This window comes from Neolamprologus multifasciatus, chromosome 10, assembly GCF_963576455.1.
Source record: "Neolamprologus multifasciatus chromosome 10, fNeoMul1.2, whole genome shotgun sequence".
Taxonomy (NCBI): Eukaryota; Metazoa; Chordata; class Actinopteri; order Cichliformes; family Cichlidae; genus Neolamprologus; species Neolamprologus multifasciatus.
The window spans coordinates 23,846,713-23,872,958 of NC_140448.1; the positions used below are offsets into that span (position 1 = coordinate 23,846,713).

At 38.7% G+C, this 26,246-nt stretch overlaps 1 protein-coding gene across 3 annotated transcripts; it reads left to right on the forward strand.

Moving 5' to 3' along the window:
* The first annotated feature begins 372 nt into the window (after nucleotides 1–372).
* On the forward strand, nucleotides 373–25,392 carry LOC146510269 (protein transport protein Sec24A-like). 3 transcript variants are annotated; one of them, XM_085175892.1, is made up of 24 exons: nucleotides 373–774; nucleotides 3,655–4,278; nucleotides 9,905–10,090; nucleotides 10,321–10,398; nucleotides 10,899–10,961; nucleotides 11,547–11,710; nucleotides 12,136–12,323; nucleotides 12,568–12,670; nucleotides 14,260–14,383; nucleotides 14,551–14,660; nucleotides 15,003–15,115; nucleotides 16,054–16,172; nucleotides 16,502–16,557; nucleotides 16,769–16,975; nucleotides 17,424–17,547; nucleotides 17,868–18,026; nucleotides 18,796–18,969; nucleotides 19,204–19,314; nucleotides 20,868–21,043; nucleotides 21,283–21,420; nucleotides 21,586–21,690; nucleotides 22,237–22,329; nucleotides 22,466–22,569; nucleotides 23,650–25,392. In XM_085175892.1, exons 1-24 carry the CDS (start codon nucleotides 714–716, stop codon nucleotides 23,762–23,764), a joined length of 3,495 nt encoding a protein of 1,164 aa, XP_085032018.1. In that variant the 5' UTR covers nucleotides 373–713; the 3' UTR covers nucleotides 23,765–25,392. The 3 variants fall into 3 exon arrangements, with proteins under 3 accessions (XP_085032018.1, XP_085032017.1, XP_085032019.1); XM_085175891.1 differs by having other exon boundaries at nucleotides 374–774; nucleotides 14,257–14,383; XM_085175893.1 differs by lacking the exon at nucleotides 10,321–10,398 and having other exon boundaries at nucleotides 374–774; nucleotides 14,257–14,383.
* Nucleotides 25,393–26,246: the final 854 nt, after the last annotated feature.

The window sequence follows — 26,246 nt, forward strand, 5'->3', positions numbered from 1 at the left end:
AGTGCTTGACTGTTTAATCAAATGCAAAAAAGGTGAATTAAACTACATTAACCCTATTATAAAGATGAAGCTTATTCCCAACAAACCAAGGTTTATGTGTGGTTGTTTTTCCATACAGTTATGTCCAAAAGAATTCACCTGGGGACAAACTATAGCATATTCTTTTAGTGCTTTAACTTGGATTAGTGGATTCCACCATACGTTAGAAAAAGTATCGCAGGTTGTATTTCACGTGCAATTAAATGAGCAGCTTCTCAAAAAAATGCACAGTGATTGTCCATGAACTCGATGATGTTTCTAGTACACTGGAAAATCCTGTGCACCGGAGGAAATGCCACGTGTACATACTGCGCATGCCCAACAGTTTCTACGTTGATCCTGCTGGGTGATCCCAGCTTCCGGTGAAAGGGGAGAAGTGTCTGACACGATTACTCTGACCAGGCCCATCGTTACTCACCCGTAGATAGCCGAACGGGTTTTTTGATAATGGCGATGGGCTTGTAATCGTCAACAAGTCACCTAATCAACTTTTTTTTTTGTTGAGATAATAGGAGACGTCGCCGCGGACGACGCTTTGAGCAGGCTACGCGCCGTCAGAGCTACAGGTTTAAACGTTACCCGCGACTGTCAGCCAGCTAGTTAGCCAGCTAAAGTCGTAGCTAGCTTTTCGCCAACCAAGCACCTCTAAATTAGATCCTGGTGTCTGTTTCAAGATGTCAACTGCGGGGTTCAATTCTCAGAACGGGACTGGGACAGGGCAGACATACGCAAATGGTGAGTAACTTTTATTAAATATATTTACTTCAAGGCGAAGTAGCTAACAGCTAACTGGCTTTTCGGTAGTCACAAACGAGCATTAGCGGCACTTCTTGGATCTTGTGTCTGATGCTAGTTGTTAGCTAACTGACTTGCTTAGTAACACTGTAACGATAGGTAGCTAAGTAGGGGCGACCTGTCAGGTGTAGAGCTGAGGTTAATCTTGATCTATGCCACCTTGATGACTTAACATGACCAAAATAGTTTATTTCTTTAAGTTACGCTATATATACACATTTAGTTAGTGTTTGGATGTTTGCTACTTTTCCTTTGTCGAGGTGGCAGCCCAACAGGTTGATTATAGGACTCATCAGGCACCATAAATTATAGAGACAGGTGTTCAATTGTCCGACCTTTCTTCACACAACATAATATAATATACGTAGATATAATGCGAGCTTGTTGATAACTTGAAAAGTAATTGTTTTTTTCCTTTCATGCTGCTGGATTTACCTGAACCTTTTCCCCTCCTTTTTAAAAAAACAAAAAAAAACAAAAAAAAAAACTCCCGATGTAGTTTTAGTGGCAGTGAATAAATACATTTGCTTGTTTACTAGTTCTTTCACTGTTGTGCAATACGGATTTTCAGCTGGCTTAAAAGCTCTGGCTTGTCTGCGTCTTGCGTTTTTCTGTACATGTGGCACGTTGGGGACCATCCAAATATGTTAAAGCAAAGCGTTCCGAAGGCTGAAACAGATAAATGTCTTAATTTCAGGTTATTCATATCTTTTTATGGTTTTCCAGTGGAGCACTGATATTTCACAATCAAATTAGTCTGCACTTGAAATAACTTTCTTCTTCTGTGCAGACAACAGCATCCCTAGGTCATAATACCTCAGCTCCAATTCAAAAGTTGTAAATGAGTACACGTGATATTGGTCATTTTAATATAGCATTGTTTTTTTCTTTCTTTTTCTTTTTTCTAATTGCAGTTCAGTTAAAAATACCGCAGTGGAAAATAAACAATGCCAATTACCAACAAGAAAAAAAAACATCAAGCACATCAATAAAGCTGGGTGGCATGACTTGAATAATATTTGTTATCCTGGGTTATCTTTATGCGAATGAAATGTTAATATGTGAATATGGATCTTTGTTTAAAAAATGTTTCCATATATCAGGTGTAATTCCCATCCCTTATGAATGGACAGAAATGTCATATTATAATGCTAAGCTTCGTGTATAAAGACTAAAGGCAGTTATAAGGAACCTGTCCATTACAAGCCCCTGCATATGCTCATAGGTGAGGGTGTGATTTTTGTGTGTGTGTGTGTTTTGTTGTTGTTGTTGTTGTTGTTTTTTCCTTGACTGATTTATATTTTCTTCAGTATCAGTATATTATACCCGGTTATTGTTAAAGCCAGAAGTTGCAGTGGACTCGACTCAAAAGGCTTTCCTGACTGCCTTACTAGTATTCAAGTTAAAGCTGACAGTCTGCGCTGTCTCTGTATCTTTGGTTCATTTTCTTGTCTTGAGTATTAGTATTTCTGGCAGCACAGGGTTGAACTTCTGAAGACAATTTAGTAATAATTTCATTACAGGACGTACCCTTGTGTCATTCTCCCATTTAAACTGAAATTATTAGTTTTGTGTTTGGAGTTAAACAGCGCCAGTACATTAACAGCCTCACTATTTGAACTTGCTGTCATAAAGTGGTCTTTAGAGCTGCTTTCATTATCTTAATCATTGTAATGCATATTTACACCCTCAAGTCTAGATTTACATGGGTTGTATTTTCCTACTCTGTAAGTGAAGTTTTTCTTGTTTTACCATTAGATGCTTTTGTTTTTTTTAATGGAGTGAAAGGTCTGATATCACACTCGGCACTTTATGATTTCTGACTTTCTTAGAATTTCCCTGCTCTTAGAAAGGGCAAAGATTACTGGATTATGTTCCGTCATCTATCTTTGCATGTTGAGAAAAGTTTTCTAATCCCTTTTCACTCTGCTGACTTAGCTCTGCTGTCAGTTATAAAGTAAAGGAATAAATGCATAGTAGTGAAACTGCTTGCATTACATAATTGTTTAGGCCACAAACTGCATCGCATTGATGTTTCAAATTCAAGTGTGCTGATTAGATCATTCTTGGTAGTTTTTGTCCTGCTTTCCTTCCTTCTTCCTTATAACTGTTTCCTGTTCATAACAAGATCTTACATCGCCTATTGTTATTAATGTTTGACACTCTTGAAACTGAGATGTTTGTGTTACATTTTTAGCCTAGTATCTGCACAGTAAACACATCGTTTTAATGGTGTACAGGTGTCAGCTTTTATCACTGCTGTGTTCAGTAAGTCAGCCTGAAACCCACTGTCACTGAGGGAAAATCACAGCAAATTAAATCCAAGTAAAGAGATTACTCCTCTGGGCTGTCGGCTCATTGGTCATTTGATACATCCGTGTGGTTTTCACTGCCAGCACTGTGCCATCTGTTTTTCATATAAAAACATTTAAAGCAAGTGGATTGCCTTAATTAAAACGCACTTAAATCTCAAACAATAGCCCCTAGTTTGAAATCTATAACATTGCTGGTTACATCTCTCTGTAACGCTAAAGGCTATACTGCTTTTGAACCTAAGGCTAAATTTCAGATATAACTCTTATCCTACATGACAATACTGTTATTTAAAGAGCTGCAGCCATTGTGAAATGTTGGCGAGTAGTCGGGCAGATCTTTTCCCCTGAACAAAGGGATTGAAATAATAGTTTTTATAAAAAATAAAATTGACATAAAATTAACCAGAGAATTAAATGATTGTCATGTCTGATTTTAATTACTCAAAGAGGAAACTTTGAGGAAAATGTATTAACTTGTCTGTATTTATCCTCCTCTGGTCTCCAGGTCCATCACAAAATCCTGTTGCCCTCCAGCAGCTACCAGGGGTTAGTTATGGGATAACTAATCAACCACCATACAATCCAGTGCAGGCCAAAGCTCCTGTACCCCCTGGCCCTGGACTTTACCCAGCTGGGCTATACCAGCCTATTCCCCCAGTTAGCTCATATCAGCCAGGCCCACCACCCACCTCCTACCCATCCTCTGCAGGCCAGCCACTGTTGCCCAGGCCTCCAATGGGAGGTCATCCATCACATACCCCTCCTCAGTCTGCCAGCCCCAGTCCTGGTCCTAGGATGCCAATGCCTCCTGCACAGGCAACACCACCTCCTCCTGCTGTGTCTTCTAGTAGCTACTACCCCAACCCTCAGCAGCCCATGACTCCAGCATGGCAGTACAACACACCTACACCACCACTGGGGCCAGCAACCTCCATTAGTGCGCCTCCAATGGGCCCTGTGGCAAATCATGTGAATCCAGCTGCAACCATAGCAGGGCCATCACTGCCATCATCAGCATCCTACAGCTCAGCAGCACCACTACCACCACCTCCCAACATGTCTTACAGCACTACCCAACCCCCGGGCCCAGGAATGCCTCCCACCTCTCTGCACGGCTATACACAGCCAGGTAAGTACATCAAGGCATATAACAAAGAGATACTCAGTGTTTCCCCACACATAGACTTTACGTGGCTGGGAAACCTGGACAAACTGACAGAGACATAATTTTTTCTTGCAAATTATTTCAGTGTTGTTTTCATCCAAAACAACATTGTGATTAATATATAAATTGACAATCCCATCAGTCGTATTTCAAATGTTCAGGTGCTATTGACCTATAGTCCTTTGCGTCCAGTTTTTCCATGTTTTCCTATAAGTGAGTTGGTTAACTTGCTCTTGTCCCAGCCTTTTATACTTGAGCTGTCTTGAGCCTCTTGCCCTATAGTCCTTGCTCTGGTGTGGAAATCTGCTGGTAGAGTGCCACTCTACCAGCAGATTTCCACAGTAGGCCGGCTGCTGGTAGAGTGGCTGCCTGTGAAGCTTCACCAATCTTCCAAGTTTTCTCCATTTGTATATAATGGCTTCAATAGAGTCCCAAAGCCTTAGAAATGGCTTTGTAAACCTTTTCAGATTGGTAACTGTCAGTGACTTTGTTTCTCAGGTTCAGACCTTGGCATGATGTGTTGTTTTTGAGGTCTTTTAGCCTGCTTCACTTTGTCAGACAGGTTCTATTTAAGTGATTTCTTGTTTCAACAGGTCTGTCAGTAATCAGGCCTGAGTTTAGTGAAACTGAATTCTGCTTTCCAAAAAATTGTGTTTAGTGACAGTTAGTTTATGTTTAACAAGAGGAGATATTACTTTTTCAAATACGACTGGGAAGGTTTGGATAACTTTTCTCCCATCATCAGTGAAATCGTCATTTAAAAAATGCATTTTGTATTTACTCGGGTTATCTTTGTCCAATATTAAAATTTGTTTGATGATCTAAAACAAGTGTGACAAATGTGCAAAACACTCGGAAATCAGGAAGAGGGCAAACATTTTTTCACACCACTGTATGCACTGTTCAGTTGAATTCTGTGTACAACACTGAACTTCCAGAGGCCACTGCACTAACCCAATGCAATTTCATTTACAAAAAAAGATGTAATTACACAGTGGTGAGGCAACAATTCTTTGTTGTTGGAAATGAAACCATAATGATGCCCCCTGTCCTGGGGTCAAATCAGTAAATAGATGAATCATCCTGTCGGGTTTCACTGAAAGCACTGAATTTTAACCAATTATTATCATGCAGTTATTGCCTATTTAATTACTTGAAAATACATACTGTAGTGTGTGTTAAGTTTGGCACTGTTCCTTTCTGGTATCTTTTCTGTGGCGTGATTGCTTTAATTTTTCCCTGTCATTGTCTTCTTTCATTGATATGTGTTGGAGATATGCATATCTAGAATGCTGATATGTTGGAGCTGGACATTGCCCTCTGCTCCTACACTGAACATGTTGGCCTGCTGTGGCCTCTGGCTTCCTCCCAAGAACAGAAACTCATTTAGTCTGAATACAAAGTTCAAATACAAACTATATTGTTTCTTATACTGAATATAATTTAGCTTTTGGGACCACTTTTACTTTCTGGCACAGCCTCTGGTGATAATGATGAAAAATAAAAAATGCACAAATTAATGCTCTTGATATTAACCAGTTGCACTCATTTGTATCTCAAGGATATTGGTTATATTTTAATTTCCTGTGAGGGTTAAGGGTAGCCTTCAGTTAGCTCACAGCGGTAACAAAAAACACTCATAAAGAATCTTAGTAACAGGAAGTGGCTTTGTTACATGATTTAGCTTGACATAAATTGGTTGTGTAATATGTGACCACAGAGGCAAAGTGATTTCACAAAGCATTTCTGTAATTTAACCTAGATTTTTTTTTTCATTTGTTTGTTTTAGTGCAGTGCTTGCAGAGGTCAAACAGTTGCTTTAGTCTTTAATTTTTCAGTCAACTTTGATTTAAAATTGCCCCATCAGAACTATGTGTTGATATCTTCTTCTTCTTGTTATTATTATTATTATTAGTAGTAGAAGTAGTAGTAGTATTATTAGTGAAACATTTTCTGTAACATTGAAAATTGTAAAGGAAAGGTTTTTTTAAGTTAAGTCTAAGTTTAAGTCTATTTATGCTTTTACTACATCAGTTTTTAATGAACTCTGTATGGGCACAAAGGGCATTATTTAGGCCAACATTTAGTTTAAGTGGTAAAAAAAAAAAATGCTTGTGATCATGCTCCAGTCTGCAAAAGCATACTTGAAGCCATTTTATGTCTATATACATAATGAACCTGCCAAACTGTATTTTAAAACTTCATTAAGGATTGATATTATTAAGATTTTCTTCATATAGGTCAGGTCGTTTTTTGTTTTTGTAGGTTTTTTTGGGAAGAAAAGTAGGAGGACATAGGTTTCCAGCATCAGTGCAACTATTGTGTTATCTTCCACAGTGTGGAACAAAATCTTTGCTTTGCAGTGTGAACTGTTAGAAAACCACTGCAGTGTTAATAAAAGGAATTGAGATGGTCAGGCATATAATTCCAGTGGATTGGATTTGGTCCTAGCTATCAATGGAAACCTTTACAGCCACTGATTGTGTGTGCAACCTATACAGCACATGCACACACAAATACATCCGCCTGACAGACAGGCATCCCTAAAAAAGAAGTCTAAACAAATCCCCCCAAATCATTAAAGAGCACTGAATGTGACTGAATCACTAGACTAGACTAGGGCTGGGTATCGTCACTGATTTCTAGAATCGATTCAATTCCGATTCACAAGGTCCCGAATCGATTCGATCCACGATTCGATTAACTTCGATTTGAATCTGGGAAATTTTGACAGTCAGAAATATTATAATTCAGATCAGTGCATTTACATATTTTTGTATCTATAAAAAGAAAGCTGACACTTTCGAGACTTTATCAAAGGTGGGCGCATCACAGCAGATGTCTTTGTGTCAAAGTAGCTGAAGATAAACACAGAAAAACCTGAAGGTGATTTTTCCTGGCCTGGGATTTTATAAAAATATACATAACACATGAACATTACCTCTGAAGTTACAGCGGTTTTATTAGAGACACGGCTAAGCGTTTTGCATTTTGCATAATTTTAAAAAGTTTAAATTTGTTCAGTATTGAACGGCAGAAATTAGGTTTTCTTTTCGGAAGTATATAAAACGAAAAAAAAAACGTCGGCCGACAGCGCTGTAAACAACGGTAGTCTTGTGCGAGAGAAAGAGAGAGAGAAAAGAGAGAGAGAGAGAGAGAGAGAGAGAGAGAGAGAGCTGTGCATGGTGGTCGAAGCAAAACAGTAAAAGTCAGAGTGAATACATGACGATGTTTATGTGAAGCGTAGTTTGGATCTTCTTTTGCTGCTGGTTCGGTCAATATTGTTTGGAGAGACATCAAACTAACAGTTTAGAATCGGCGCATAAAGGGCGTGAACACAAAGCGCGGACCCGCCGACAGATCAGAATCAGCGAGCTGTCGGCTTTCAGCCCCGACCGTGAGAAAGGCAACATCTAACTGATTCTGATCCGCTGGTTGCGCTGTGTGTTTAAGTCTTTGTGCAGAATCCGTGTTCCTGCTCTCATTTACCGTCTTAGCTGTTTGGTGGTTGTTGAAATTTTGTGAGATTTCACCTGAGATTCTGGCATTTCGGGCAAAATAAATTTATATTAAAAAATCGATTCAGGATTTTAATGAATCGATTTTACGTTATCCAAGCCAGAATCGATTTTAATCGATAAATCGATTATAAAAACCCACCCCTAGACTAGACTGTAATTGGTCTGCAGTGCTTTTAAGCCCAGTTCTAACAGATGGTGTGCAAATTTTTAGGGGTGGGAGAAAAAATTGATACTGTGTAGTATCGTGATATTTTGTTTGCTAATAATGTATCGATACAGGGACAGCAGAAATCGATATTTTGTTACAAAAAAGGTTTTTGTGCTCTGACTTCAGAGCATGTTGATCCTTTTTCTGAGCAAGAATCCTGACATTCCTTCACTGTCCAAATGTGTTTCACTTTTTTTTGGCAGCAATAAACATGACAGTTTACTTATTTTAATTTAAGACATGTTTTATTTTAATTAAGTTTAAAACTTTTTTATTTAATGTAAAATTATATTTTGTTTTAATTTACTTTCAAATTCTTCAGTTGCTGAAGGGGCTGCATAGTTTTCATAAATTGCATAGTTCAGAATAGCTATAATTGTACCAGATGGTTGAATTCAGTTAAGTTGGACTAGACTGTAATATAAACCGTTCAGTTTGTCAACAATAAAACTGAAATGAGAGAAAGACTGAGTGTGAGACTTTGATATTAGATAAAATGAATATTGATAAAGTTTACCTTTATGTACAGAATCTGAATATCGCAAAATATTTTAAAAAATTGCAATAATATCGTATCGTGCGTTAAGTATTGTGATAATATCGTATCGTGGGATGTATGGTGATTCCCACCTCTACAAATTTTTCTGTGAGGCGACAAAGACATGACATCATGTTAGAGCTCTTAGCTGATCTTGAAACATCTATCCTTTTAACATCCGATGGCATGATTTGATGGTGCAGTTATTCTCATTAAACTAAATTACACATTTCTGACACACATCATAAAGACTAATAACTTAATCTATTTAGTAATCTTTGTCGATGTCTTAATTCACTCTAATTTGGTGATACAGGTCTCTACTGCAGCGGTTTTAAAGTTTCAGATACCTGTCCAAGTCATAGACAAAATGATTAAATTCTCACGAGTCATTCTTCTGACTAAATATTTGTTCCTAATTTGTGTCTGTGAACCTTTATATTTTCTTAGTTCATTGCTGCAAACACCTGCTCTACAACAGTAAATATTACAAAAATTAAATAATAAAAGTGTTTAGGTGGATTGTTTTAGTTTGGAGTGTCTCATATTAATGAAAAAAAAAAAAAACCCCAACAACAACAAAACAAACAAAAATTGTTTCTTATAGAAACGTCTCAGCCAGACCTGTTGTAAAGGAGGTAATGAGTTTAACTTAAGTAGGTAAAACGGGACTCTTTCTTCAAGACAGAAAGCAAATGTTGCCCATCCTTAGCATACAAGCTTAGGAAATTGCGTAATTAACATAGTAAAAGAGTAAACATACTTGCTGTCTTCAGTCATCACTAAGTTCATCAAGAAGTGTTTGTTTGGGCACAGACAGTCCTGAGCTAGCTGGTGTGTTAGTACAGATAAATTCACTTGTGCTCTGAGGTTAACTTGCTGTAGGTTAGTAGCGCCACCAGCTGCTGTCACCACAGCCTGGAGCTTAGTGCGGTACAGTACACTCTGATGTCTTGTACATGATAGCATGTTGGAGTTGTTTTACATAGACTGCAACCTTGACATAATTTTAGAAGTGATAACTGACCAGCTGAAAGCTGTAACATGATGTCAGCAGATTCACAGGGATGATAAAAGATGTTGCTAAAGTCACGGCTGTGTGCCAGAGAAACAAGCTACACTGGTTTCTGATTAATTACTCATTTATTAAAGAGAAGAAAAGATAAACATAGTCATTGATTCAAGCTTTTTAATTTTAAAGTTTTCCAGTTATTGTGTCAAAGAAACCTCACAAATTTTTCACATTTTGTATGCAAAGTAATTAGCTCATTATACATTGAATAGAGGAAATCATGACGAATTACAGTCTTTATTTCTCTACAGGTGTGGCACCTCCACCAACGAATCCCATGGCGCCCCATACATACCAAGGCCAGTCAAACAGGCCTGCTTATGGGCCTCCACCTACAGGTCCAACACCTGTAGGCCCACCACCAACAATGAAACCCACACCGCTTCCCACTGGACCTCCAGTGGCAAACGCCACACCTCCACCACCTAAAGCAGATGGTATGTGTAATCTTTTTATAAGTTTTTTTAAAATACAGAGCCCAGATCTCAGCACATTTGGAAACATTAGAATAATCATTAAACATTTTACTCCCACAGATGTGATAATCGTGATATTTAATGACTGCATATCCTTTGTATAAGCCAACGTGTTATTATCTCTCTCTATATATTTTTTCCTGATCAACTTCCATTGTTTCCCTCCCTCCGCTCCTGCCACTACATGCCAGCTCAGTGTGGGGGTGTTGTTAACAGCACTCTTTCCCCCACTGAGCCCGACAACCAGGAGGGAGATATTGAATGTCCAGGTGTGGCAAAATCAGTTTTCAGCTCTTAGATGTTGTGTCAGTGCTGTGCTGCCAGTCCTGTCTCATCTGTACAGTTCTTGCTTGTATCTCTGGATGCACTATTGAGCATATACAGAGGTTTCATCTCATAGTCTTAAAGAATAATGCATATAAAATGAAAACTAATCCAGAGATATTGTAATGGCATTCATAGTAACTCTGTATCTTTTTAGTGCTAAACTGAGCATCCATGGAAACAATTATTTCTTGATGGTGTGTTTTACCTTTTCAGTCATCTAGGCTCACCACGTCTCCCATGTGGCTCAACTTCTAAATATTAAAATCACTAATGTAAAAATACTTCCCATAAACATCTTTAGTGTCTCTTTAATTTGCGTCATCATTAGTATTGTCATTGTTTTGACCCTTTTTGTAGTTCATTTTGTTCCATCCCTGTTGTTTGTGGTTGGCAAAGTGCTGCTTAAATTATTCATATCATGTCTGTGTTTGCTTTGAAACAGGAGCTGTGGCTGGCAATGGCCCGCAAGCATCAAACAGCTATAATCATCTTGACAACAAAATGGGTAAGGCGGTTTTCTGTGCACACACCTGTCACATTTGCAGTCTTTGCTAATGTCTGTCTTTGCAGTTTTTGACGAATATGAGGCTACATTTTATTGTACAATCTTTAATTGTGTGATGTATGTCTTGAATCCCAACTGGATTCCCTTTTCAGTACAAATATCTAAATATTAACTGTCACAAATCCCACTGTGACTGTCAGCTGTGGTGAACAGTCTTTTATTTTCTTTTTTTCCCTTTGGTTCCATACCAGCAGGCGTCTCGGAATTTGTAATATACTTTTCATATCATCAGCAAATCCCATGAAAAGAACAAAATCCACAATAAACAACTTCTGCTAACAGCTATTGTTTGTGTAGACAAACATTAAGTAGCTTAGGCCTATAAAAACACATTTATGAGGGAAACCCATTCAAATCCACGAAACATTGCCACTGGGTTTTATTTAAGTTGGTGACTAATATGCCTTGCCGCTGTGTGTACCTGTCAGCCACAGAGCTTCCCATTTTTAGTGATGTCTGCTATTTGAGTTCTCATGTAAGCCTTTGTAAGTGTAAATGTTTTTAATGTTACTGTTTCTTCCATAGCTGGCCCAACTCAGCCTGGACCACCCAGTCGGCACTTGGGCCACTACCCTTCGCTCCCTCCTGGGTACCAGAACACCCCAGTTCCCCACGCCACCCCTCCCATCCACCCTGCGATGCAAGCCGCCACGCAGCCTTACACTCAAGCACCTCAGCCATATCAGCAGGTGAGCCTAAGGTCACAACCCAGTTCCACATAATTTTAGAACACTTTGCATACACTGTTTGTTTGTTCGAATTGTCATTGACTTGCACATGAATGCAAAACACGTGCTGGTTCTATGGAAAGGAGAATAACCAGCACTGGGTTGCTTTTTTCACTGTTGCATAGGGTTGAACTGGTTATAGAACTGGAATGGCTAAAGAAACTTTGGTGAATTATAGTAAAGGGCTTGTGAGGGAACAGTTTGCAACCAATGCTTAAATCAATTTTAAATTAATTTCATTTCAAGATACAATTTTAGGAAAAAGCACTTGAACACGTGTGGACTTCAAAATTCTCACATTTATTGTGTCAAGTAAATATTATTAGACTATTAGGCTTAATGTATTTTTTTGTTTGTTTGTTTGTTTGTTGTTGTTTTTGTTTCAGCCACCTGGTGGCATGGGGCCAGCTCAGCTAAGCCCATCATTAGCAGCCATGAGCCTCCAGTCCAGCACCCCGGAGGCCCTGAGAGTGGTCAACCTCCTGCAAGAGAGGAACCTGCTGCCACCGGCTCCAGTCCCTGCCCCGACTCCCTGCCTCACCCAGGACCTGCAGAAACTCAACTGCAGCCCAGAGTGAGTCATAATGAACTAATTTTCTGTGTTGTTGCATTTCTTGTCTTTCATTGAATTGATTGTGTTTTTATCTCATACAGCTAGTAATACTGTAAATTATCTCTGTTTAGTTTTTATGTTTTTAAACTCAAAATTATAAATAGTTAAGAAATGCTGCATTTAAAGTGGGACATTAATCATATCACTGTTTTGTTTTAAATGCACACAGCCTAAACACTGAATTTATCACTCTGTGTGCTTCCAGAGTTTTTCGCTCTACACTGACCAGCATCCCTCAGACCCAGTCTCTGCTCAATAAAGCCAAGATGCCACTGGGCTTGCTGCTTCACCCATTCAAAGACCTCTCGGTAACGTGTCAATTTAATATTGAATGTTCACTCTCAGTCATCAGTCAGTTTAACTGGGTCAGTTACTCCAACAGCTTCCACTGTGAACCTCACCTGCAAGCCAGCAGGTTTTCGGCAACAAGTGCTGAGTCTATCTTTCGTTTATTTCAAAGCAGAGAACATTAGTTACATGTCATACACATCACCACAATCCCAGCTGGAGATTTGTTACCCAGGGCCTATGTTTACTATCATTACCACTTTTATGATCAATCCTGAGTGTGAGGAGACAGCACTGATTTCTGTCCTCACATTTAAGTAGTTATACACATAATATTGGTGACACATAGGAGACAATTTAGTCACAAATGTGTGTAGTCATTATCATGTATCAACAATTAGAGGTAATTTTAGAGTGTGTAGGTTAATGGTTTTTAGACAGAGGGTGGCGAGGTATTTCTGCCTGTTTAGAAAAAAGGTCTGCTCTATGTGAAACGATACTGGGTTACACCCAAAGCTCAGATGTCTCAGTTTTCTCCCAGCATTCAAATCTCTTTCGAAGCAGTGACTTATTTTGGTTATTTACATGAATGCAGGGGTTGCAGTATTATGCATTTGCACATGTATTAATCATTCCACGCACTAACACTTTAAGACGAATTTCTCTCCATATATTGCTGTCATAGCTATGTCATATGGTGAGAATATTTATAGACTGTTTATGAATATAGGTTGCATGTATTAACTTCTGTTTTTGTCTGTTTTTCTCTAATCTGAAGTGGATAAGAATTTGTCTTGATCTTAAACGCTTCCATGCAGTTTTATGTCATCATTATCACTGGGTCAAACCTGGCAATTGACACTTATCACACATTGACAAAAGACTAAATTATAAATAAAAGGACTGCACTGAATAAAATGTAGCGTTAGGATATTGACTCTTTCTGCTGCTTTAACTCTGGTTCATATACTGCTGCATGTCTGGTTTGAATGGTAAAAGTGCGGTAATGTCTCCCTTCAGTGGAACAGACTTTCCTCTTTATTTAGTGGCACACACATGCTTAACTCAGAGTGAATGAGTTTGTTCTGTGTCTTTCTGGAATAGGTGCCTCATTCCTCTGGCTTCTTCCTTAAACATATGCCTGTGACTGATAGTTCATTAAATGAATTCCCCACAAAAATCATATATATGTTACAGGAGCTAATTGTTTAATCTCATTAGTGGTGCTTTTAAAAATGAGGCATTCCCAGAGCTATTTTTTAAATGTGTCATCCTCATATAACACCAACATATAACAGCTATATTATCTTTAAAAAGATGCATGAGCTGCATCAAATTTGTATTGGTTAAACAGTGTCTTCCTAACAGCTGTTTATTTCCCAGTAGGGTTTGACTTAATACACCCCTGGGCAAAATCTATCACAGCAACTACGTTTATGTTTCCCTGTTAATTGAGGACACGAATTCCAGAGACATTTTACAGCTTGGACAGCAACAAGAAACGTCTTTATTGAAATGCCATTTAAAATAAGCTGCAAACCAGATATTTTTGCCTTGAGGCTCTCATCTCACAGAAGTTGTTTCTCATCTGCTTTTATAAATACAGCAGCTTCCTGTTGTGACATCCAGCACGATTGTTAGGTGTCGGTTCTGCAGAACCTACATCAATCCCTTTGTCTCTTTCCTGGACCAGAGAAGGTGGAAGTGCAACCTTTGCTATCGGGTTAATGATGGTAAGTAACAGGAGGGTTTTTTTCCACCCACAGATTAAGTACAAAGAGAGAATAATGTCACCTACTTTGGAAAGAAGATTTTGTTAGTTTATATGTGTTTTCACCTCAGGTAGAAGATCTGACTCAGTACTAAATTCTCACTGGAGGTTTTGTGTGTTTGTGTGTAGTTCCAGAGGAGTTCATGTACAACCCTGTCAGCAGATCATATGGAGAACCACACAAAAGACCTGAGGTCCAGAATGCCACCATTGAGTTCATTGCTCCTTCAGAATACATGGTAGGTGTTTAACATTGTATCTGTCACCAGTTAAATCCATGCTATTATAAAACTGGCATTTTCCGAGTGATGTAAAATTGAAGAATTATGATCTGAAAGCTGAGGGAGATTTCAAAGATGGTGGGAGAGGTGTAGCCTTCTGCAGGGAAAATACTTTCCAGGACTCTGTCTCAGGGCAAAGTCAGTTAGTGGTTACTTTAAGCTTTTAACTTGCTATTTTAACCTGCTAAATTAAATTCTGAGTGTTGGAAATTGTGCAGTCTTCTGTGTACGTGATAGTAATTTTGTCTCTTTTTATTAACCCTGTAACAACCATTTTGTTTTTGCCCTGATTTTGTTCAGCTGAGGCCACCCCAGCCTGCTGTTTACCTCTTCGTTCTGGACGTTTCCCACAATGCAGTGGAGACAGGCTACCTAAATGTGTTCTGTCAGTCACTGCTGGACAACATCAATTCGTATGTACAACCTTTAATTTTGATTCATTAGAGTCCTTTTGACAAAATAGCATTTTAAACAGTAATTTTCCGTATTTAGTATAACATCAAGCATTTAGGCATGCAGCCTGCTTCTACAAACATTTGTGAAAAAATGGGTCGTCCATGAATTCCAGCATGGTACTGTGATAGGATCCCACCTTTGCAACAATGAGGCTTATAGTGCACAGAGGTCACCGACTTTCTCCAGTCATTCGCTACAAATCTCCAACCTTTATTTGAACTTTAGATTAGCTCAAGAACAGTTTGTAGAGAGCTTCATTGAATGGAAGAATGATCAAAAATTCCCATAAATACACTGCTAAACCTTAAGGAAAGCCTTCCCAGAAGAGTTTAAGAGTTGTTATAGCTGCAAAGGGTGGGTTGACATCATATGAAAACCTATAGGTTAGAATAAAATGTCACCCAAGTTCATATGCATGTGAAGGTACATGAGCGAATAATTTTGGCAACATAGTGTACCTTATTTTCTGTCATACACCGTTCTGGTGGACGATACTCATATTAAACATGTACAGTTAATATTTGCATATGAAGGTTGATCCCTTTTATATAGAGCCCCTGGGATCTATGGAGTTGTGACTAAAGAACAGATATCTGTTCAGATGGTTCAAATAATTTGTGTAGACTTAAAAAATCTCCATAGATTCTTATTTCTTTGAAGTAAGGGGTTTTCTCTTTACAAAACTACCCTGTGGGACAAACAGGACCCCCTGGCAGGCTGACTCTGACCACCTGTCTACATATTTGATCAACAGATGGTTATTTTCTGTAATGTGCAGTAACACGATCCAACATAATATCTTAATGCAAGGATCTTAATTTGGTTCATTGCAAACTTCGATGAAAATAGGTTATCCCTGACAAGCTTTACTGAAGTGTGTGTTTATGCGTCCTAGACTTCCTGGAGACTCACGGACTAAGGTAGGCTTCATCACCTTTGACAGCACCATCCACTTCTACAACCTCCAGGAAGGACTTTCCCAGCCTCAGATGCTAATCGTGTCTGACATAGAAGGTGAGACGCAGCTGACGGCAAAGGCCACACTTTCATTATCACAGTAACTTGACATCAGCTGTGTGCCCACTTGCTGCAGGAATCGAGAACCGACAAACATATAAGGTCACAGACTTACTGGCTCACTAAACATGAATGCCATGTTGGTAAATTAGTACATTTATGTTTTTTCGCCTTTATTTTAAGTGAAACTTTGTAAAAACTGTCGCAATACATGCAGTGATTCTATTTCTTAATGAAACCACTTTATGGTTGCTCGCCTGTTTGATTTATGGTTGTCATTACCTACTGTTATATTTGTTTAAATAATTACGTTTTGTTCTCTACAGATATCTTTTTACCAACACCAGACAGCCTTCTAGTAAACCTCAATGAAAGCAAAGAGGTCAGAAATGCACATTTTGTTAAAGTCCTGTGTTGTTTAATTTATAAATGACTGTATTCTGAAACTGAGATTCAGTGTAACAGTGTACTATGTGTTTACACTATGTAGGAAGTAAAATTGATTGCTGCTTTATATTCATATCCGTTTTCTCTGATTAATAGCGATAACACGTCATAAAAATATGACTCACGTCCACCCATTTGCTTTTCAGCTTGTGCAGGATCTGTTGAAGAGCCTGCCAAATTTATTTGAGAAGACGATGGAGACGCAGTCCGCCCTGGGTTCAGCTCTGCAAGCAGCCTTTAAGTTGTTGTCCCCCACTGGAGGGCGCATGTCAGTGTTTCAGACGCAGCTGCCTAACCTCGGTGTTGGGGCACTGCAGTCGAGAGAGGACCCCAACCAGCGGGCATCTGCCAAGGTAATGAGAGAAGTGTGCTGAATGGTATACAGCGGGATTTAAATAGTGTTATATGTAGACACCAGTTGCCATAACTATATTAAACAAAGTAAGTCTTAATGACTAGTGTTTCAAGTCAGTCATAGAACAAAAATGGACGTGACGAATGTTTGACAGCTAGTTTTAAACTTTTCTAGTAAATGCAAAATAAAAGCAAATTTTTTGGAATAAGATCAGATTTATTGTAGAAAAACTAACTTTTCAGAGACCGAGAGAGAGAGAAGATTTCCATTTTTATGTTTAGAGTTATTTGATTTTGGTGATCTTAAACCAGAGGGTTAAATCAGGATTAAAAATGTCAGCTTTTCCACAAACTGTAAAAATTTGTTTTACTTTGGACGACTTTTGAGTTGTTGCTTTACATTTACACTTTATGTTCATGGCGCTATCTGATGTGCATTCCTTTCAGGATATCCAGCACTTAGCGCCGGCGACAGACTTCTACAAGAAGCTGGCTCTGGACTGTTCCAGCCAGCAGGTGGCTGTAGACCTGTTCCTGCTCAGCGCTCAGTACTGTGACCTGGCATCTCTTGGTAAGTCTCACCTCAATGGACTGGAGGGGGACAATGAAGGGAAAAGATGGATGCAGTGGACCTTTTATTGTTTATATCATGTTAACCTCTTGCTTAAAAATCCCCTCATATTCCTAGATTTTAAAACTCTTGAGTGGTAAAAACGTTAAGCACAAAAATATTTGTTGTTAATGGGGGAAAATCTGATTACAGAATCGATGCTATCAGATTTTATTTATTCCCTAACGAGATGGAAATTGATAGAAATTCTTAACCAGTCTGTTTCTTCAAAACTTTAAAGCTTTTTCTCTCCATTTCTGTGCGTTCTCTCTTTATTGCAGGATGCATATCCAGATATTCAGCAGGGAGCGTTTACTACTACCCATCCTACCACCACCAGCATAACCCAGCTCAGGTTGAGCGCTTCCAGAAGGATCTGAAGAGATATTTATCCAGGAAAATTGGCTTTGAGGCTGTCATGAGGATACGCTGCACCAAAGGTCTGTGGGCACAAAAGAGCTAAAGATGATTGAGTGTTGAATAGACGTGAAGGTTACCGTTGCAAGATGTTGTTTGTAAACTTTGGAATTACCAACTCTGCACTGATTTGGCATAAAATGTGGTCTAATCATCATCATCCAAGGCACAATTAGATAAACACACTTGTAATAGTAATAATAATGCAAATAGTTTTGATTTTCACTCAAAAATAAATTTCAGAAATCCTGGTAATTGGTTCAAAACCTTTCCTTACATCTATAAATTCCCAAATATGAGTCACAGAACTTCAAGTTTCTCTTTACATGTTTGATTTATTGGTAAAAGTATTAGTAGTATATGCTTACTGTTGCTAACACCAAGGTCTGCGTTGGGGGGTAAACTTTAATGTTTACCTCTCAAGGCAAGTGTGAGGGGTTGTAGTTTTCCCAAGTCTCTCCAGCTTTAGTGGGAAGTGTAAAGTTAGCATGACTTACAGAGTCAAAACTGACAGTGGAAATTACAGCAGGTTGAATGAACCAGAAATCTGCTTTACAAATTTTCTTGCCCGATGGTGTTCAGTTTTTGCTGTATTTACAAACAGTCCAGCCTTTGTAGCCCTGTATTTGCTCATCATGGAAATTGGACATAAAAGCTTAAACTCTGAGTCATTATAGAGAGGAAAACACATTTCTAGAGTCTGGACACAACCGTGGTTTCTGTTTTTTGGCTACCTTTTAAGATTATGCAGTCCAGTTTAATTGATTTTTATTTCTCTCTGTTCCTATGCAGGTCTGTCCATCCACACGTTCCACGGAAACTTCTTTGTGCGCTCCACAGATCTGTTGTCCCTCCCCAATGTCAACCCAGACGCCGGCTTCGCAGTTCAGATGTCCATTGAGGAAAACCTTGATGACATGCAGGTTGTCTCTTTCCAGGCTGCGCTGCTTTACACCTCCAGCAAAGGTACGCACATGCTCAGACGAGCCTGTTTGGTTCCTTATCTTTTTGCAGAATAGTGTTGAGAAATGGAAAAAAAACATACATGCAAATAGTGACTTATGATAATTATTATATAAGATGGAACTACTTAGTGTAATTTTATCGAATGAAAAGCAGATGTTATTATTTACACATTTTTATAGGCAATAAATGGGTAGAACTAAAATATGTTTAAATAACATGAATGGTCCCTTACAGGAGAGAGGAGGATCCGCGTGCACACGTTGTGTCTCCCTGTGGTTAATTCTCTGTCAGATATCTTTGCTGGGGCTGATGTTCAAGCCATCACTGGGCTGTTGGCTTGCATGGGTACGTGCTAAACTGTTTTCTAAAATTTCACATGAGATAATAAAGTTTTACAATTCTTTTGTTATTTGTTACCACTCATACTTAATTTTATTTGGTCAGTTTGCACATCTCTTTTGCATACTTAAGAGTTATTACCAGTTATGTTTGTTTTGAGACTTGTATATAATAATTGTAGACAGAAATGTGAAAGTGAAGTAACAGTGTGAGAGCTTTGTCTTCACCAGTTGTAAATTTCTGGATACGTGATTGTGTGTTTGTAAAATATGGATAAACTTGGATTTGTGGAAAGCATAACTAGGCGATTATTCTTCATTGTGACAGTTAATACTCTTTTAATTGGCTGGATCCTGAATCCTCACTGGGTTTTCATCGTCTTCGCTGTTATAAGCACTGACAGATGGTGATGAGTGGTGACAGCTGCGGTGTCCTAGCAACCATTCTATACCGAGCATTCAAATCTGTGCTGGCTCATCTGATGTTAACTTGGAGAACAGATACTGATATTATGTTTCAGAAGAGTTTATTTCATTTTAATCTTATAACAATCAGGTGGAGCATGGCTGTTTTAGCACTGTGACTTCAAATGCATAGTAAGGCGCAGCCATGCCATGTGAATGATGATTATCAACTCACAACTGTAATATACACAAGGCTAATACTCAAAAAGATTAATACACACTAATCCTAATGCTAAGCTCTGCTAGGAAATCTAAGCATTTTTTACAGGTCATGTCATAAATATTAACATCTCAAAGATGGACATATTTTTTCATTTTAAATTCACAGAAAATTCATTTGGTAGTTAAATGTCCTACTGCATAAAATCGGGCCACTTAGCAGTGTTCAGCATGTTTTTCTTTCCCCCCTCTGGGTTTTACTGGCCCACCAAGACAACTGTCGCTTACCCACAAGAACCAATAGAGCCACAGGCCAGCAGGTCATTCATTCTGTCAAACACAATTTTATACAAACACAAATTTATTTAATTTCCTCACACTGAATTCACATCATAGTCTCCATTGAAATGTTATTAGAAGAGCGTTACTATGAAGGAAAATAAGTTTTTGTAAAGTCACACATATTGTGAATTTTAACAGTAACAATTTTGCTGTTAGGTGAATTAGATTAGCAGATAAAACCCTCATTTGATAATAAAATTTTAATGAATCTTTTTTTAGAAAGTTCATCTTTTAATCACACAAATATTTAGTTGACCATATTCTGGTAAAGAGAAGTATTATTTTTCTGTTTCAGTTAAATTATTTAAGAAAGGTTCATAAAAGTCTGATTTTAAAAAAACATTGTTTGTCTTAAAAAGTGTAATTATTGAGGTCTTGATCACAAATTTATTTTTTTTTACCTTTTGAACATGGTGTAGGAATAGCGCCCCTCATATTACAATATCAGACCTAAAATTCATGATTGTCTCATAACTGGTGTGAGACTGGAGCCTCTTTTAAACTACTCTGGTAGTCTGTGTTGTTTGTAGAGACAGCCCTTCTATTTAATCCCACAAATATCTGCCTAAAGGTTCTTAATGTCCCTCTCCACAGCTGTGGACCGTTCGGTGACGGCAAGTCTGAGCGATGCAAGAGACGCAATGACCAACGCTGCTATTGACTCGCTGATGTCTTACCGGCAGTCTGTGTTGACAATCCAGCAGCCTGGCCTGCTGGTTCCAGCCTGCCTCAGACTCTTCCCGCTCTACATTCTTGCGCTGCTCAAACAGGTTGGCTGGTTTACACAACTGCTACACTGCCATTAATCTTTTCCACTGACTGATTTTCAACCTTTCCCTGTGCTTAAACGTACCTTTTGTTTGGTGTAAAAATCGATCTACTATATCCTCTCCTTGCTAAATTCACGAATTTTTATGAACATTAACACTAACTGGCTCTACTTCCAGAGGCCTTTCTTGAATACGCCACCATTGAGTTGTTATTGAAGGTTTATATGTGCGCTTTGCAGAAAGCTTTCAGGACAGGCACCAGCACCAGGCTGGATGACCGGGTGTTTGCCATGCTTCAGCTGAAGTACCAGCCACTGGCCTACGCCATGCTGATGATCCATCCTGCTCTGTACCGTGTCGACGACCTGACTGACGAGGTGAGGAGGATGAATTTAAGTTTCAAAGCCCTGTGTTTTATTTCTTTATATGCGTAATGCGTATTTTAAGATTACATGACTGGACTAAAACCATTTTAGGAAGGATTTTATTTATTTTCAGCTTTTCTTCATTACTAAGTGATCTTTTCTTTTCTCCATCTTCAGGGAGCATTAAACATCAACGAGCGGACCATCCCTCAGCCCAGACTGCTGCAGCTGTCTGTGGAGAAGCTCAGCAGGGAGGGAGCTTTCCTCATGGATGCTGGAATTGTAGGTTTCAAGATGGGCTCTTAGAACAAGCTAACAATTTTCAATGTCGGGCGAAATTACAGCTTGGCATTTCCCGTCCTGAATGTCTCATTTAATTTATTTCCTACATTCTACTTATCAGCAGCAGTGCTAAAGATTCTTTAGATGGCGCTTCTTTCTGTGGCTGTATGTTAAAAGGTGCTAATATTGGCATAGTGAGAGAGATTGAGAGATTTCCTTTTCTGGATAATGAGAAATCACTGAATTGTACATTTTGTATCACTAGTGCCTCTTCTCTGTGTGACTTATGCAAATGTGTAGCTCTGTGATGAAGCCTTACTCCAGCTTTCTCCATGACACTAATCATTCTCCCCCCACGCCTGATAATAACTTGTACACTCAACATTTTACATAACCATGTAGCACAGTTCTAGATTAAAACATCAGTTATGAGCTTTCCTGAGCTGTACTTAAAGGTGTTCAGCTCTTCAGTGACAGTTCTCAGTATTGTAATCTTCTTGCTCTTCAGTTAAAGATATTTAAATGAACGTCATTCTCTTCCCAAAGGTGATGTACCTGTGGATTGGACGAAACTGCCACTCCAACTTCCTCACACAGGTCCTAGGAGTTCCAAACTACGCTGCTGTGCCTGATAATCTGGTAGGATTTCTTACTTTGGGTCAACTGCTCTATCTCTGTAACAAGACTTCTCAAAACATGCAGCACAGCTACATTTCCATATGTTGACGCCTTCCCCTACTTGCTGGTAACAAAAACTGTTGCTGTCCTCTCACAGTATTTGCTCCCGGAACTGGACACCGCAGAGTCTCAGAGAACCAGAGCTTTCATTGGTTGGCTGAGAGATCAGAGGCCATTTTTCCCCTCCCTGCATATCATCAGGTGGGACCTCACTGGGTATTAGAAAAGAATGAATGAAATTGCAAAAGTAAAAAGTGTGCTCCCTGGTGGTCTAGCTAAGAACTGTTATAAACTACCGATACTTTTTGTAGTGCTGTCAGTTTTTCCCACACTCTTCCACAGGTAAAAGATCAAGATCAGTTTATAGCTTTATCTATATAACAGCTAAAATCTCACTATAGTAACTGTTTTTAATAGGATGATGTGTTGACTTAATGTTTTCTCAGGGCATATAAGACTGTTTCAGACTTGATCTTTCAGAACCCAGCAAAACAAAAGGGTCTAAAAAATACAAGCCACCCTGTGCCTTTAGGATTATAGCACTTTAACGCTTATGATACTAACTATAATGTACTCAAAAAAGAAATAAATCAAGTAAGGCAAGTGGCTTATGAGGGTCTGTATTTCCTGTTGAGGCTGATAAGTAAAGACAAAAACTGCAGATGATCTCTTAAACCAATAGACCTTTTTGCTATCTGTGTAACAAGCAAAGAGGTTTACAGAGCAGCATCGAAAACCACCTTACAGTAGCTTTGGTGGGCATGGAGTTGCTGCCTCTAGTTTGCAGGGCAGATATTGACTACTCACTGAGCAGTTAAGAAACTGAAAAGTGTGGTGCAGAACGCAAACGGAGACCGTTCGCCTTCAGTGTAAAAGTTGCTACTTTTGAAACATGTTGATTGTACTGCTGAAGCACAGCTTTTACTTTGAAAGCCCATAGTCTATGTTTCTGGTTTGCATCACACTTTTTCAACTGGTCAGTAAAAATCAATTTTTCTTTGACGACTATTGATGGGAAAGTCCCAGACGGTCGTCAACAGGCCTCCTAACCCTCCTTTATAGTACAGACTTCATGTTAACAAAATAGTAAAATATAGGCTTTGCAACTGTTCTATGTTGAAGGAAATTCTCTGAAAAACTTTAGCATCTCCTCTTCTTCCCTGTTAAAATGAACGAAAGTATCTTATATTGCACATCTTTAGTACCTGAATATGTAGGCGCAATCCCAACTCACGTCTTCTCATTGTGTTCTTATTTCCCACCCATTATCATGTGACTCAGGGACGAGAGCCAGCTGAAAGCCAGCTTTATGCAAAACATGATCGAGGACCGAACAGAGTCGGCCCTGTCGTACTACGAGTTCCTCCTTCACCTCCAACAGCAAATCTCCAAATAATCTTCAGTGTGGCTGCGGAGACGAGGGAACATTGAAGCGAACATGTGCGTCAGTGTACGTGTGCGAGTATATATGTATATGGTGTGAGAGTGTGTATGCGTGTGAGTGAGACTACACTCAAGGTCGCTTCTTGGTCCTTCTTCAGCTGTGGTCCACCATATCTCTGAGGGGGGGAAAAACCCGAGCTGAACTTAACACGAGGCATCAGCCCAATCAAGTCATGTGACGAGGATGTGACAAATAATTGGTTCTGATGCTTATTGGGCACTTTTGAACCCTGCTGAAGAAACAAGAAATCCAGGATGATTATTGTGTCAATGATCGAATGAATCAGTGTTTATTCTCACAGAACAATGCTGTCTAACTGAGGTAGTGCTCAGAAACAGTGCAGGAAAACAGATGTGTTTGTGTTTGGAAAAAGCACAGTCTTTATTAATACGAGTCAAACATATGTACGTACGCTTAAGACTAGTTTATAAGACAGGAAGGAACCGGCAAAAAGACTGTTTTGTTTTTTGGGTGTCACCTGGAGTATTTGTACACACAGCAGCTGAGCTCTAACAACACTCTAATATTGTACCTGAAGGAGAGAGCGTGTGCTTTTTATTTGACAGTCATTATACTTGTGTGTTGAACAAATCTGTAGACTCTGTTGTTTGAAAGCCTGAATTTTAAAGGTGTTTGAAGGCAGATCAGCCTCGTTGCCGTCGCTGCCTCGAATGTTTGGATTTGGCAGCGGAAGGTGGTTTCATCGGTCTGGTCTGTCGCTCATCTTTTCGCTCTTTCTCTCTGGACATTCAGAACACCTCTGACGACATTGCTGTTCTGTTTGTTTGTTTCTTTTTCTGATTGTTTAATTTATGAGACTCCCAATCTGATTAAATTCTATAATTGCCTTGTATGGGAACTCACTTTTTATTATTAAAACCTCTGTTTAAATACAGACTCTATATATGAAATATTTTAATATAATAGGATATGGGAAATTCTTTAACACAGACATAACAAAGCCATTGTGATCTTTTAATCATGCTTATTGATACTTGTATATTAAAAGATTGCATTATATAAAGGTAAAGACATGCTGATGATTTTAGTACAAATAAGGTGAAATGACGCTAAGAAAATAAAATGTTGGGACTTTTTAAGTGTAGTTTGTGTTTTGGTGGGTGAACAGTGTTTATTCTGTGAACACAAAGACTACAAAAGACAACATGGACCAAATCAGTCAATATTTCTCTTGAATGCATTTGAATTGAGATTTTTTTTTTTTTTTTTTTAATTTGGTTTGGTCTCATTTCATACAGTTTGTAATCTATGTATTATATCAACAAAAATGTATTTAGGAACAGACAAATATGTTTTGGTCTTCATGCACAAGAAAAATTGTTTTTCATAAAAAAAATACTGATGAAAATAAAAAGCAGCTTTGTTTTTGTACAGAGTTAACTTGCTGAGGACTGGATGTCAGTCACATGACTACAGCTAAAATAACACCGCTCATGAGTGTGGACAGAGTGGAGTAAATCAACAGATGTAATGCCGCTGGCTATTTAGAATGACCTCACCTTTCAACAAGAAATTGAATTAATTTAACACCCAAAAAATAAAGTAGAAAATAATACAAATTTGACTTGACCTGTGACTTCTCTTCTGACTTACATGGATAACATGAATAGACCTTGTCTACATGTTACGATGAATCAACTCTTCATTTTCTACACAGCAGAAGTTGTTTCAATTTGAAACTTTAAAATTGGTTGGAGGGTGGGCGGAGGTTTACCTGTTAGTTATTAGCTGTGTCTTGAGTATAAAGTGGAACCTCAATATTGGCTTTGCCCCACATCTATACACTGTTCAAAAACAGTAGCAGCACTGATGAGTTTCTACCTCTGTATCATCGGTGTTTGTGCACAGGACCTCAGTCTCAGTACTCATGTTGAAGGAAAGTAGACTCATTTTAGTTTTTTTCTCTAATCTGAGAGGCTTCTCTGAGTCTTCTTGACCCACTCTGTGTTCCCTAATTGTACAGGCATTGTAAAAAGTAAAGTACACACTCCTTTAATTCTTAGGCTTTATGTAATCAGGATGTAACAAAAAATCATTTTGTCCTTACAGGTTCTAAAAGGATTTAAATACAACCTCAGATGAACATCAGCCTGACATGAAATAACTTGAAATAATTATTTTCCATATGACTTCTGGTCCACTCTTCTTTACAATGTTGTTTCGGATTATTGAGGTTTGTGGATAGTCAGTCAGGTGGAGGCCTGGGCTTTGAGGCACTCAGTTGGAAATTTGTTCTGGGGGTCATTGTCCTGTTGTGTGACCCAATTCCAGTAAGGTTTTAGCTGTGCCTCACATTTCACCTTAGAATACTTTAGTATTTATTAAGAGTTCATGGTCAACTCAATGACAGCAGCAATGACAGTGCCCTGTGGCGGCAGAGCAAGGGCAAATCATCATGCCTGTGCCATCATGC

What these genes read in the sequence shown, in the direction of transcription:
- LOC146510269 (XM_085175891.1), top strand. Translation starts at nt 714, where the DNA reads ATGTCAACTGCGGGGTTCAATTCTCAGAACGGGACTGGGACAGGGCAG. An exon ending in AAACTCAACTGCAGCCCAGA is followed by an intron (nt 12,324 to 12,567) that starts GTGAGTCATAAT and finishes GTGTGCTTCCAG; the next exon opens with AGTTTTTCGCTCTACACTGA. An exon ending in TCCTCATGGATGCTGGAATT is followed by an intron (nt 21,691 to 22,236) that starts GTAGGTTTCAAG and finishes CTCTTCCCAAAG; the next exon opens with GTGATGTACCTGTGGATTGG.